This window comes from Vidua macroura, chromosome 6 (assembly GCF_024509145.1).
Source record: "Vidua macroura isolate BioBank_ID:100142 chromosome 6, ASM2450914v1, whole genome shotgun sequence".
NCBI lineage: Eukaryota > Metazoa > Chordata > Aves > Passeriformes > Viduidae > Vidua > Vidua macroura.
The window spans coordinates 36,440,494-36,456,105 of NC_071576.1; the positions used below are offsets into that span (position 1 = coordinate 36,440,494).

At 40.3% G+C, this 15,612-nt stretch overlaps 1 protein-coding gene across 1 annotated transcript in view; it reads right to left on the reverse strand.

Annotated features, from left to right (window-relative positions):
• Nucleotides 1-13,378, reverse strand: part of STARD9 (StAR related lipid transfer domain containing 9) — a 97,374-nt gene extending 83,996 nt beyond the window's left edge. The window contains 5 exon segments of the mRNA XM_053980684.1: nucleotides 509-578; nucleotides 2,229-2,374; nucleotides 2,466-2,518; nucleotides 12,774-12,835; nucleotides 13,332-13,378. Coding sequence (XP_053836659.1) covers nucleotides 509-578; nucleotides 2,229-2,374; nucleotides 2,466-2,518; nucleotides 12,774-12,835; nucleotides 13,332-13,378 — 378 coding nt within the window.
• Between the last annotated feature and the right edge of the window lie 2,234 nt (nucleotides 13,379-15,612).

Consider the following 15,612-nt stretch of genomic DNA (forward strand, 5'->3'; position numbering starts at 1 on the left):
AGATGATGGCTACACTCAGTTTATTCTTATAGCTCTTGGTCTTCTACCAAGGCCTGAATTGTAGCTTTCCACAATTTACTCTATTCCATACAAATCAGTTGCACTCTGAGGGGAAATATGAAAGGAGGAGAGATACAGGGAAAGAAATTATCCAGATGTTAGTAACAGCAAGATATGCAAAAATCCTAAACAATTTACCAGCAGCTTTGAAGGATGGCATGCAACAGGATTGCAGAAGCTTTGATAAATATAACATACAGACAAGACAAGACAACTACCTGTTATGTCCCTTCTCAATTTCCACCCCTCCCCCTGCCAAAATACATAAACTAACCCCAAATGAAAACAATCCTTTCCCACACTTTCACTGCAATAATTCTAGGGCTGTGCCAGTTTAAACCTCTCCCTTAATATTTCTATTAGAATGATCCAATAGCCAATCAAACAGAGAAAATCATCAGAATATCAGGTTTCTTATATGGGAAAGAGGAGACAACAAAAAGCATACCTTTATATTTCTGACTTTTGCCACTTTGTCATCAACTTCTACGATCACTCTTCCTCCTTCTGCTCTCTCTCTGGAAACAGAACACATTTTAAAAATTAATTTAAAATATAAAGAAACAGAAAGGTGCATGTCAAATTTCTAAACTTCAGAAATTTATGTTTACTTTAGCAAGCTGCAAATCAGAGCTATAGAACAAAAACTTCAGATATCAAATATACACAGATAAGACTCTGTGTCATAAAATAGCATTTGCAGATCTGCATTTAAGTATGTCAAAAGCAAGGGGCTAAAAAAAATCCCATGACTGTGGTGATTAAAGATCTTTGAAGTGTTTTTCCTAAATACATTGTTGGTAATTTATTTCTGTTTAAGAGGTGTTGCTTTTACAAGAAATAGAGTGGAGTATTGGTAGACTGGCTGTGCTTTGTGGGGTAGGGATCCATGTCACAGACTTGTGAGCCACAAGAGTTGTCAGATTTTTCCCACTTAATCCAAAGTGTTTGTTGTAGTCCTCAAAAAGTACCCTTTAGGGGGAAAAAAGTGCCAAACAAACAATAAAATCAAAAAAACTGTTGTGAAATGCAAACGGACAAGATTGTTTCTCAAGTGCAAAGGACCATGCATTCATATTTACTGTCTAAATCTGTCATTGGAATCAGCTATGACTGACTACTACAGACAACTTCCACATCCAAAATGAGTCTGTTAGAAAAGAATGAGAATAGTATGTGGAAAAAGAAAAAAAAAAAAAAAAAAAAAGGGAAAAAAACAACAAAACCACAAAAAACCCACGAAAAAAACCCACCCCAAAAAATAATTAAAAAAAAATCCCAACAAACAAACAAGCAAAAATCCCAAAATAAAAGCAAAGCAAAAACAAACAAAAAACCAACTCAAACCAAATTAATTTTATTTCTGGGCTGACAGCAGGATAGCTACCTGAACATAACAATGTTCTTATTTATCCCTCTCAATAATTATAATGGATTTTTTAATACATTGTAGGATAGAACAGAGGAAGAAGAGGTCAGTGTCCTATTTCTCCACCTTTGGTACTGAGAAGCTAAGAGCAAGACAAAGATGCTTTATATTTCCTCTATATTTTGCTTTGTGGTCTGATACTGACAAATCTTTTAAGATGCAACTTTCTGATAAAGTTTTGATGCAGCCTAATATCTTTGTAAAGCTGTAAGAAATTGGTTTAGAAATAAAAACAATTTTGTCCTTAGTGCAGTTTTGTCAAATTTTATTAAATTAAGGTGAAGACACGCTGTCATTTGGGGTTAGATGTATATTTATCTCCTGATAATCAGCTGGATCAGTATCATGAGGTCAGTTAAAAATGAGATCAGATGAAACAAGAGTTAAAAAATTCAAACCCAGCTGACAACTGCTCATTCCTGGCCCTAGACCTTTAACAGATTCCTTTCTATGTGTGCAGAAGTATTTAGTCCCCCCACCAATTACAATCTGCCTTCACTGAGGGCTCTGACTTCCAGGTGGCCAAAAGCACATCATCCCCTGCCTTTGGGTCTCTCCACTTCCCAGTTTTTACCCCATGCTTTCTGTTGCAAAACAAGATTCAAAACAACGCCTTAGGACACTTAAGGCTTCCATGAAGACCATCACTGTGACATTTGAGCTTACCAAGCATAAAGAGGTCTTAAGCACATTTCTGAACATAGCTGTTCCCATTTTGCAGACAGAAATAATCCTTTACCTTAAAGTAAGGATCTTGCTTCACATCACTGATTTCTGAGGTACCCTCCTTGAGACAGACTGAACTTGGTACTTCCTGTAGTACATATTTACACATGACTCTTCACACAGAAAATACAAGGACAGCTCCCAGAGATTTTGGTTAAGCTGTGAATGTTCAGCTGTTCAATACATCAGTCACCAGAGCTCCAAGTCAGATCCCAAGAGAAGGGGAAGCATATTATGTACAGTTGGGTACCAAATGCTGCACTACGTACAGCTGAGCACAGAACAGAGGTCTCATAAGGCTCCCTAAAGAACAAAGGAACAAAGAACAGTGTCTAAGGATACAGGCTGTGAGTACCTAAGCTAGGAATGTGCAACTGATGCATTTAACCTGGACACGTGAAACTTCATAGATGTTTTGACAAGCAAATGCTTTCCAATGTAAGTTACTTAGGGGACTTCGATATCCATGTACAAATCTCTGCCAGGTCAGCTAAGAGACAAAGCTGACAATTACCCTGTACAGCAGGTCTGATTTAAGAGGCAATGGGACATTTTGACAGAATTTCACAATATTTTAAGAGTAGCAGCAGACAGAGAAAACCAGGGGGATTTTTTTAGGAGAGAGCTTGCTTTGGTTACACATACTCTTTCCTTCACTGCCCAAGTATGATATTGGCCTTATCCTGCTTCCCAATACCAGGAGCATCCTTAGTTTTTAGTCCTTAATGCTCCATTCTTACCAGCCTGAATAGTTCACTGTGTTCCTATGCTTCTCCTCCTGTGCACACACATCAGCCCCTGCAGGTATCTGCTATGTGTTCTCATTGGCATCATGTCCATCCTGGCCAGGGCAGTCTTCAACTGCTCTGCATGTCTTGTGTCCCTTCTCCTGCTGCATTGTAGCTAGTCATAGGCTGATGTCTCTGCTCCAAAGATACGTAATCCTGCTCTTCTTGTCAGTTCTTCCAGTGTCTAACCCAAGTTTATGTGTACACTCCCCAAGTAAACCAGTGCTTCTGCCTGGACACGTGCTGAGGTCAGCAAACAGATTACTGAGAATAAACCAGAGAGAAGACCTTGTTCTCAGGTCCCATTCCTGGGCTTCAATTGTGACTTGCACAACACTGAGCTCAACTTATTAAAGCAATGCTCAAACAATGAGGTGGGTTTTTTTACTTAAGGGGATGATGCAAACGTGATTTTCAACACTAGAGAATTCAAGCTGAGAGAAAGCAGATCCCTTAAAATGTTTACCTGCTATGCTATTACAAGTCTTCATTGAGCATGTTAAAGAGTTTTAATGATTTAGAACTTGGGCAGAAATGGGTAGATTGAGATGGGAATCACATCGGATTTCAAATTTTAAAATAATTTGGGAAATTCAAATAAAAGGTCCCCCTAAGTAGCTTTTATATGTTTCAGAACATAATTTCCCCATAACCTTATCTCCTGCAGCAGCTGAACAGCTCTGGGTGAAGCTTAAAAATAATTTTAAGCAACCTAGTCTGAAACAGGCATTCATGAATAGAGCATTTGTGCTCAAATGGGTGAAATCTGGAAAAGCTTTAAATCCTTTTAAATGCCAGGGTATTCTAGTTGCAGAAGTAAGGCAACCTCAGCAACAAACAGTGGTCTCAACCCAAGCTATAATAATTACATGAAACTCACTGCCCTCAGTCCACACGTGTTACACATAACCCCATGAAAAAGTGACTTTGTGATTTCTTACAGACTGATCTCTCACAGGCTATAGTCATTACTAAAGATTAAAGATAAAGAAGAAATTCCAAATATAAAATCTTTGAGATACAAAAAAAAATCTGGATATAAAAAACTTAATACTCATATTTACATATCTACTTATATTAAAATAAACATAAACCCAGGAAAATACAAACAACACAAAATGAAATTGCCACCTTTTACCAGAGGGCATCAAAGATCTCACACTATGCACCCCTAAAGTTTAATGCAGCAATCAAGTACCTTTGTTTGAGTCTCACAGAACAAGAAAGCCACCAGAAAACAGGGACAGAACTCACCCCAACTGGGTGCATATTCACAGCACCCAGACTTTTATCTTAACTCCAGACTGTTGCTGAAAGATGCGATTTCTCTTTGCTGCTCCAGCCTCCCACATGTGTTTCTACTTTCTAGCAATCACTCACCCATGCAATGACTTAGATCAGCTGTGATCAGGAAAACATTCCCCCACACCAAAATAAATAATCAAAGTGTCACAGGACTCTCAAGCCCTTCTAGAGCACTAAGCCCAGCAGTCACACAGCTGCTGAGCCAAAGCAAGACACAAGGCAGGAACACGTGGTGGTGGGAACAGAGACCCTTCCCTTCTGCTGCAGCTTACAGCCAGAGACCAGGGAGCACAAAGCAAGCAACCTGTAGCTGCCAGCTCTACAGACTATGCATTTGAACTCCCTGTAAACACATATTTATATCATGCTTCATTTAGGTACAAAACAAAGAACCTGGGGAAAGAAAACATAGTGTCCTATCTAAAGCCCAGGAGGAAAAACAGACTCACAGCTGTTCTAGATATTTTGACCTTAACTCCAAATTGCAAACACTAAAAAAGCTCTCTCAGCAAAACCTGTGTTCGTCACTACAGTCTTACACACAAGTGCAACAGCTTGCATTTGAATGATAAAGCAACCCATCATCCTTAGGAATAGATGCTCTGCTCCACAGGTATGAAAACTGTATTTTTTGTACTAATAAAATCAAATTCAAACTACACCTCTCTTAGTAACATGCTTGACTTCTGCTGCTCAGAAGTCACTGTGGTCCCAACACTTATTTTCCCCATCCTCTCCTCTCCCCCACTTCTAGAAAAATGCATGCTGTTTGGGAAATGCCTCTCCTAAATTATTTTCCATGAAAACAAATCACCTGTAGAAAGATAAAGCTGTAGAAACACCACTTGATGGTGCTTGTACCAGGAAAGACCTGCATCTTCTCAGTCACAGAAAGCTTTAGAGAAATGCAGACCCAGCAATAGAACAGTGACTTAAAGTCACTGGAGTGACTGGAGTGACAGGGCTGTAATGGGGAGCTACAAGGGAGACCTGTCAGAAACAAAGCTGCTACAACAGTCCAGAAAATATGGGCAGCCCAAAGGGCTATATCTCATATAATTTGCTGTTGCTATGAAAAATCATTTTTGCAGACAGGATGTAAAGCTAATGCAACACTCCCCAGGGACAAAGACACTGTAAGAATGAGTGGGTGGGAAAGAATCATGGGAGGATCAAGACCCCGGAGAGGGACACTTCCACAGCTTGCTGAATCTCAGTGAGATGAGTTCAGACACAGAGCACAGAAGTGCAAGGAGGTATGCAGAGCTGGAGGAAGCAGTGGGTGGAAAGAAAGGGGGAAGTTGTTTTTTTTATACATTCTAAAATTTGCCACACTTCTCCACCCTCTCAAATAACAGGCACTTGGAACAAAGGAAGCTGACTTTTAAAGTTGCCTGTTTGTTTTAAGAACATGTACATGTGATAAAGCAAAAATACTGTAGTCATTAGCAGCAGACACATCATGCAACAAAACAGCTTCTACAAATACAGGCCAGCAAAGTACTCACCAAAGTAATCAAACATACCAAAGCCAATACATACAAATCAAGTACAAGAAAAGTCTTAAATGGCTTTTTAAAGAAGCTTCAAAAACAACCCTGCAATGTAATCATTGCAATAATGCTTAATGCTTTCCTGCCAGTTCCCACCACTCTAACTCCAAACCCAATCTCAATCTGTCCCTCAATCTCAAACATAGTCCCTCAAAAGTAGTGTGTCAAGAATATCAATCCCTCCCCTCTTGCAGAGGCTCTTCCAGAATAAAAAGTAGCCTTCTGTGGCAGGATGTATACCAGCACTTACTCCTGCTGTCTCTTGGACTGTCACTTCCCAGGACGTGACCCACACCTATGACAGCCTACAAGTAAGGCAGACATTTATTACTTGTACCTGGGGACACTTTGGGCCATCTAATGGCAAACCTATGCAAGCACCATGCCTGCAGTTTATGTATAATCTTGAAGAAAGTCTAGCCCAACTATTCCCTTGGACATGAAGTCTAAAGATTTTATGGGGGAAACTTCAGTTAGTCAGATTTATCTTTTCTTTCCATTAACACTATGTCATACAGTGCCTCTGACTCTTGTTTATTGGCAGCCTTGGCAGAAGGATTTGGAGAAGCTGCCATCTTTGCTCTTCTTGAGTGACTGACTAACCTTGGCCAACAAAGAAACTATGCAGGGCTTATTCTCATCTTTGCTAGTCTTCAGAGAACACTATCACAGGAAAATGGGTTGAGGATATACCTGTCAAGAGACCCAGGCTGCAATGAGAAGAGCACTAAGAGTCCATGCTGCTAATCAGAAATGGTAGAGAATGTCAAAGCTTTCAGCCATTACAGCTTCTGCGCTCTACTGATGAGCCTAATATTTATCCTTATACCCGCTGCTGTAACCCATCGAAGTCAAGGTGCTAATAGTATGAACATCCTCACTTTGGCCAATGTAGGATTTTTTTATATGTAAAAATAAAGTATCAACAATCAAGTACATTTATCTAAGACTCATTTTCAGTGTTTCTCATTATTCTCATTACCCAATACCATTTTGGATATTTCTCTTTAAAGTCAAAACTGTTTCACTGTGTCTTGCAAATGGGAGTGCACAGCTGGTCAGCAATCCTCTTACCAAATTCAGAACAGATGTTTATAAATAATTCTAAACTCTCTACTGAAGCCAAGTACACAGAGTTCAGCAAGACAGCACGCTGCTATATGAGACAGGCTGCTCAAGTAATTTTTCGAGGCTCCCCCCAGCTGCATGGAGCTTTCATTGGCTCTCATAATGCCTAACAAATCTGAAAGTCAAAAATCACCAGTCCTAGTGATTACTGTTATTCTTGTGTGGTTTCCCTCATTCTCTTGTGCAAATACTATATAGCAATAAAAATATGAACATTTGGTGCAGATATAAACATGAGGCATTTTCCTTGATAAATCCAAGTCAGAAATACTCCTGCTGATACAGGAGTGCTTTGAATTGTGGAATAGTGATGTTTTCTTTTCATGTAAAGACATGGACAGGAGGAGGGAAGAGGAGAGGAAAAGGTCTTTTTCATCTGTCAACACTTGTTTTTCATCAATCAACACTTAGAAAAGCATGAAATAAAGAGGATTTAAAACAAAGCTACAGTCCAGTCAGTGCAGTTTTCATCCACCCTTGATTTCACAGCTGTTTACTGAGCAATGACATAGTGTAATTCAAACTTTTGCATCAAAGGAATCTTGCACAAATGCCATGTTTTCTATGCAAACCAGAATGAGGATACAGAAGTCAGTTTTCATTCCTTGAAACCACTATTATGTGAATGGCCCATATAGGGTTCAAGCCTATAACCCCAGTGTTATCAGTACCATGCTCTGACCAGCTGGTCTCATCTCAGGGTCATGCAGAGTTCTGCTCTTTTAGGAAGCTAGAAAGTCTGCCCTTTATCAAACTCTGAAACCTGGTTCATGCAACTTCAAGAAAAATAGATCTGGGGAAAGCTGCTGATGCCATACCCTTTATAAAGTAACAGATGTGGCTTATGGAAACCACCTGCTAATGCCAAGTACAGATGCTAAGAGAAAAGGGCAGCCACCTCAATGATAGCTTACATGAAAATTTAAATAATAGACTAAGAAAATAACTAATTTAACAGAGGGAGGAAAATATGTCAGTATAACCTTAACAGGATATACAAATGTTAAGATACATTTGTTTGGAGAGGGACTTTCTTTATAAAACCAAAATTAAAATCTCAACTTTTCTTTTAAAAATCCCAGCCCTTCTGTGGAAAAGAAGCTTGAAATCATGAGCAATGCATAAACAATGCAGTTCATAGAGATTTTCAAGCAGCAAAAGACTTGGAGGCCTGAGACATCTCTCTCCCACATACCAATCCCAAGACCCATGTTTTACAGAAGGGGACAGAGGAACAACACTTAATTACCACAGGCCATAAAAGTAGATAAAATCTGCTATTTCTCTATGTGTGAGAGGACAACAGCATCAAAGTCACAAGGACTATATATATTAAAATATACAAGAAGGAGAACAACAAGCTCCAATCTGCTGTTGCTTTAATTTTATTTTGATAAAGCATTTAACATCTATTATGCATAGGATTCAAGGAATGTTTTCTACAAAATTTACAAGAAGTTATCACTCTTGTCAGCAGTAAACCACATTGCTGTATCTAAGTTCTTGTGGTTACACATGAACATGTAGAACAGCTGATAGCACAGTCTATAAAACAGCAATAACTCATCCTTGCAAAATAATCTTTCATTTGTTTACTGCAATGTGATTATACAGAACAAAGGAGATAGGGCACAGCAGACTAATTGACAAAGTAAAAACTAATAATGATTTACTTTGTATCATTTCTAAAATGATCTGGAAGTAATTTCATTTTTCCACATAGCTTTCCTTTTAAATAGAAATGAATTTAAAATACATCACGATGCACCCATCAATTGAGCTCCTTTCTCTACTATTCAGTGAAGCTATGGTCAGCATACTGCTTAGGTCAGCCTCCCACCCCAAGCCATTTTCTGGAAATTCTGAGTGAGAAACCTTCCCTAAAATTCCCTCCCAGGTATGGGCTTGCTCACCTGAGCTCTTAGGGCCTCAAACTTAACTCCTCCTTCCCATCCTACCTTCAAGCCTCATCAACTGCTGCATTCCAGGAAGGCAATTAGAGGAATATGTCATGCAGAGCAGCAGTAATGAGGGAAACAACTGTAGCAGCTCAGACTGTGATAGTAAACACCTGCACTGCTGGAAGTGTGGTTCAGCTTTGCCACCTGGGACTGCCCAAACATTTCTTTGATGCTTTCATTTGCCAGAGTGTGGAGGACAAGGTCAAGAACTCCTGAGGGGACTGGGGAATACATAACTGGCCAGGAGGCTTCAGGTTACAGCTCAGAAACAATGCAAAGCAGAAAAAAAGGCAAAGGACAGCTTTTGGATTGATTAATCTGTTTAGCAACTCTTTCAGGTGACATGCCTGTGAGGGTCATAGAGGATGGAAAAGTTCATTTGTGAGTCAGTAAAGACACCAGGAAAGACTCTCAAATAAGAACTCTCTCCTTTCCTGGGCCAGAGAAGCAGGTGAAAAGCGGAGATGATATTTTCAACAGCAGAATATATGTTATGTTTTGCTCGGTCCTGCACAAGTAACTCCCAAACTTCAGGGTACTATCCCTGAAGCAAAGTACTTTAAAGTTTCAAAAAGCCTCAGAAGGCAACTTGGATGTCCCAGTGTCAAGTTTTTAACTAACAACACTATAACTTCACAAATGAACCAAACAAATTTGCTGTGAATGATTTTACCCAGGTCTCAATCCACAATTCATGAAGAAATGCAATGTCTTCTAGTCATGGGTGCATGCTAAGAAAAGAATCCTATAGGAATGAATGAGGCTCTTCCTTGTGGTATAGAACACTGTTTTTTTTTAAAGTTCTTCTTTCCTATCTCTGACCTATGCAGCAGTTCTCAAATACACTGTGATAAAGGACTGAACCCTGGTTACATACAAATGAGCTGAAACCAGCTGGATGGAGGCCACAAGATGTAGTGGATCAGGGAGGGAAAGGCACAAGGCAGCTCTGCTCCATCCTGGTCCCAAGACCATACTGCCCTGACCATGTTGGTCACTCCCCTCCCAGAGGGGTTCCATGCACAAACAGCCCTCTCTCTCTTCCTATATAACACAGGGCTGAGATTCTCAATAAGAGCAATCAGCAGCCCCAAGTAGGTACTAGAATTGTGATGGGTTATCACAGCAAAGGGACAAACATGTTTGAACCTAGTAGAACATAAAAACTAGCATTTGTTTCTGCTGGCCTGCATTAAAAAAAGTAAAAGGACATGTCCAACACTGCAGGGGTTTCTGTAACATACAAACACCCAACACAGCATTAAGTGAGCTACCCAAGCACAAAGAGAGCCCTGGACACAGTGCTGAAATACTTGAATACTTTCTCAGCCAGTCACACAATTTCTAAGTCTGGAGGGTAAGGTTTCCTATCATAGCACCAGAGTGCAGAGTGCAGTGTTGGCATCCTCCACAGAAGAATCAAAAAAGAAAGAGGAAGAGCATTCCTCTTTCACATAGTTACATGCTAGCATTCAAAGTGTTTCCATCAACAGCTTCTGACTGACAGCCAAAAATAACATTACACTTTCCTTACAAAAGTCTGACATCCAATAGACCAAGCATTAAGATGTCCGGAAATAAACCATAAAAGGATTTCATCAGTTCCCAGCTCCTGTTTAATACCTGATTATTACCTATGGCTATAGACAATTTAATGTACCCATTCAGGCTTCCATATTTCATTCTAATGGGGAAACATATTTACACAGAGCAAGTATCCATGTAACCATAAAGAAACAAATTTTTTTTAGTATGTAGAATAGTAAATGTGTAATAAAGAGTTTAAAATGCTACTCCGGGGAAAATATTTGACTGAATTTACACCCAATACTATATTTTGGTGATAAAAAAATCATTTAATCTATTACAGAATGACTGATAGCATTATGAAGAACACTGGCTACAGGCTGTTTAAACTTCAGGCAATGGAAAAACCGCATTTTGTGTAACTATGCTTGCTTTGTATCTATGATGGATTATTTGGCCATAGGAGTTGTTGGTCAAAGAATGCACTGTGATGGGTGCCATACAGGTGCAGAACAAAAAGACTGCTCTTTGCCTTGTGCTAAATAACAAAAAGTTTGACAGCTCCTGCATTAACATTTTTTTAACATCTGAATTTTCAGTTATTTTTCAGATGCAAAACCAATGTTCATCTCCATTGTAAATTAAATGAAGGGCAGCAATGAGGAAGTTTGCATGGTAGTCTAGAAACAACCAACTGACCCATGAGTTTGCCTGCAGCTTTCCAATTTCTGGTACTCTTAAAAGCCAGGTTTAGTATTTTTGGCTAGAACTGAGAGTGTACAAATTACAATACTTTAATCCAGTTGAACTGAATTGTTTTGCTGCAGGAAGTGTCCCTTTTTAAAACACCTAAAAGATCATAGAAGCTGTGGCAATATGAGTACCCTGTTAAGGCAATTGCAGAGTGTGTATATAGAGATGGCAAGGGGTTTGTGTGAGGATAGTATGGAAACAGTAAGAAGCTGGAAGAGAACAGGCCTTTAAGCCCACTGAGAATTTTTTCCCATGTCTATCAAGGTTACTTGAAGCCTTCATATATTTGGTATTTGCCGCTAAGTCATTACATTTGAACAATTTTGTTCAAGGCTAGAAAGCAAGTTCTTACGTCAGAGCCTTCACAGAGAATATACAACCACATCCTCTTCCCATTTATAAAATATAAAAATCCATCTTAAAATGCTTTTGCTGACTTCAGCTGAGGCAGCACAGTAGAAGGAACCACTGGCCTATTGCTTTTGGGGTCAAACACCATGAGACTGGTCTCTGCCTCCCTTCCCATCCCATCTGTTACACCATCATGAGTTGAGTAGATGGAATTACTTTACAGTTTCTCTCTCCATTAGCCCCTGAGTTTCCACTCTCACCTTCATACAAACATTTCTGTTTCAGCCTCAGATTAATTCCTCCCATGTGCAGGAAGCTGCCCACCTCTCTGATCATACCCTCCTCTCCAAACTACATTCACCAAACAACTGGCTCACACTGACTACACCAAAGGCTTTCCTGTTTACCACACCTTATCTGACAGTTACAGGTGCTGTTTATTGCTATAATGCCATATTCACTATTTAAAGCAACCCACCCCAGAAAAACCTTAAGACAGATGTGGTGCAATATTCCTCACCAAGCAGGATCTAGTGAAAAGGAAGATAATGGTAAAAATCAAGTAATATATCCATGACTAAAGCAACACCAAGCAATAAAAGGTTAAACTTAGCTTACTTCAATGCTGCAGCTCTTCTTAAAATAGGCTAGTATCTGTTAAAATCTGTTCCATTGACCACTGTACAACAAATCAGAGCTACATAACCCAAGTATGATTTGAAACAAAATTATGGACAGAGTATTTTTAAAATCAGATAGCTTTGACTTGAAGGCTCCTGTTTCTACAGGTGTTGAAAATCTGTAAATTAGTTTGCACATTTCCCTTTTCTATTAATACTCATTTTGAGTGGGATTTTTAATTTTATTCAAAACTCTCTGGTGTCTTTTTTTGAAAATAAAATAAAAATCCATAGCCAAATAAGAACAAAAGACTCCAAAATATGCTAGTGTACTGCTGGCTAAAGGACTAGGCTAGTTTTCTGGCTGAGCAACTCTTCAAGAATCATTTTCTCTACTGCATGAAAGAGTTATTTATCACAAAACTCCGTGCACTCAGAAGACAACGTGAGGGACTCGTGCCAAAAAAAAAGGCAGCATCAAATCAAAGACTGGCCCTCAGAGCTTGTACCACTTTTCAAACCATTCCTGTTTGGAGTGCTATAGCATTTCTTTAACAGGAGGAGTAAATTACCAGCCACTGACATTGGGGCTGCTTGCTTTTTCTCTTTCTTTTCCACTCCGAATTTCCAAAGCCTGCAAAATTTTAAGCACGTATTATATACAAATAACACCAGAGCATTGTGCTACGGCATCTTCTTGTTTGTGGGAGTTGTCTTCCAGCTGTAACACGTAGCTTTTGGGATTTCCATTGGAGCCAAGCAAGCCGGGGAGGGAGCGGAGCTGAACGACAATGGGAATATCCGGCTCTGCCTCCCGCTGGAAAAAACAGCAACAACAGAAGGGGAAGGGAAGACTCCTGGACACTGTATGACAATTGTCCTGTTTCGGGGAGCTCAGGAAGAGGGAAGTCAGCCTAACAGCTCCACTGGGTGACTTTTCTAAGCAAACTTTCCGAGCTATTTAGCGAGGCGGCGAGAGGCTGCCGCCCCTCCTGCCGTCACACCCTCAGCCGCGGCTAAGCCGCTCCAGGGCGGCGATCCCTCCCCGGCGGACAGGACCCGCAGCTCCCGATCACCCTCCGCTGCCGCGGCCCCCAGAACCTCCCGTGCCCCTCCGCGTCCCCCCGCACCTTTTGCTCAGAGGCCGGACCCGCACGGCGACCTTGACGTTGGCCATGGCTCGGCTCACGCCCAGCAGCTGCGGCCGCCCGCGCCCCGGCCCCGCATCCCGGCCGGGACGGGGAGGAGCGGGAGGAGCGGAGCCGCCCGTCCCGTCCCGCCCCGCAGGGGAGGGCAGGGCAGGAGAGAGCCCGGCCCAGGCAGCCCCCGGAGGGAATGCACGGAAACTTCCCCGGGCAGAGAGCAGGCGTTTCGGGGAAAGCCTGCCCAGGGCAGCCGTGCGCAGCCTCTCCAGCATCCAAACCGCGCTTTTCCGCCAGAGACGGGTCTGCCCGGGAGAGCGGCACCCCCGGAGAAAGAGACGGTGATTCCGCGCTCCTCCTCAAATTGTCTTTTGCAGCAGCAAACCAGCGCGGGCTTTACCCAAGAGTTCAATGCCAGCCCGATTAAGGGTGATGTCCTTAAAGCATCACTAGGGACGAGCACTGTAAGCCTTCCACATTAATTTGACAAGAATTTGGGGAAGGCAACTATCCCTTCGTTATTAGTGCAAAAGGAAAGGTCTCAAGTGTTTTAGAGTCCTTTGGAAAATCCAATCTTCATGCGGGTCGTACTTAGGATCTAAAAGAAAATTTTGAAACTTCCAAAGAACTTTAATTGAAATCAATACCTAGTTGTTGTATTGATTGAAGTTTTGTACTTAGAGTAACACAAAAATCACAGAAAGTTTGTTAAAAATTTCTTTTAGAATACTGTCTCTGTCAGCTACTGATGTTACAGGAAGATGCAAGAGCAAGTAGCATTGGCATAAAGAAGATGCCAGGCTCAACAGGCAAGTCCTGTTTGATTTTCACAATTCAATTTGCCAATGCAAAATTTTAAATAGACTTCTGGTTTCGCATTTCAAAATATGATAAACTGAGCTATATCTGAATATCATATATGAGAGTTTTAGAGTCCTATGTTGTTTTTATATTTAAAGAACTTCTGTTTAAATTTATTTTTAACTGCTTTTTGTACTTTTAAGTATAGTTCTTTTCATGAGACAGTTTGCCTTAAACTCCAGAAATGTTCTATCTAAATGAAGAAGGTACCACATTTCAGAAGTTTTCCAAAGTGAAGAATGAGATCCATCCTTGGGACCCAATACTCCATTCACCACAGAGATGCTAAAATGAATACCTACAAACTGTGAATCATTGTATGCTTCTATAGATTTATCCCTTTGAATCACACTGAAGAATTGACACATCACTGGCAAATGGCAATTAGCTAAACTCTACCAACTCCACAGTCAAGTCTTCAAAAGTAGATACAGTAAAAGAAAATATGCTCAACTCTTTGGGATATGGCAAAACCATGTATTTCAGAGTTACAATGAACAAACTGACTAGAATGTTTTCATTGTGCTCTAAAATGATTAAATTACAATAGCTTTAATGTGCCTGATCTAAATCATCACTATAAGAGATAGAGAGTGATAGGCTAAGCCTAGAATAGATGCAGAGGACGTTGATGCACAAAAATCTCAGAATCAATTAGGTTAGAAAATACTCAGCTCATCGAGTCCAACCTGTGATCACCTATTATTCTGTTTTCTCCCATGTCACAGAATGTGCAAAGCATTTTCACTAAAAATGTCAGGTTCTCTGCAGTTGTGTGGAAGACCTTCATTTCCACATCTGAAAGAGCAGTGACATATGACTTAGGACTCAAATCCTGTAATGATGTATAGTAAGTGTTTACACAAAGACCCCATTAATGCTTGTGGGACTCGAACACCAGTTTATATTCTTAGATTATACCTAGTGACATTCTGCATAACCTAATTAAAAATGTTTCTATGATCTTAACTTTTCTCAGCAGCAGCAGAGGAACATCAGCTATAGCTTACACAGTATGCTAGAGAATTGTTAAATTGGATGTCTTGCATTCACACTCTGCAGAATGGTTACAAAGATTAAAATGAGATTCTCACAGAAGTACAAATATAAAATAGACCAAATACAAGTAAGTTATAATAGAGCTTTAAGTTTATATGCAATAATCAGATAAACTTGTGAACTTTGTGGTACTGAGCCACCCAGTGGTTACTTTGAGAAAGAAAAATGCTCTTTCAGCAACAGAAATCAACAGCTGGATGTTCACATAACAAATGATACAATGGTAGAAAGGCATACATCTGCACCACTTCAGTCTGCTCAGCATCCTGAATACAAAACTGGGCAACCTTCAAAGACAACCAACTATCCTGGATTATAGATGTCCTGCCAGTGACATTCTACCAGCCCA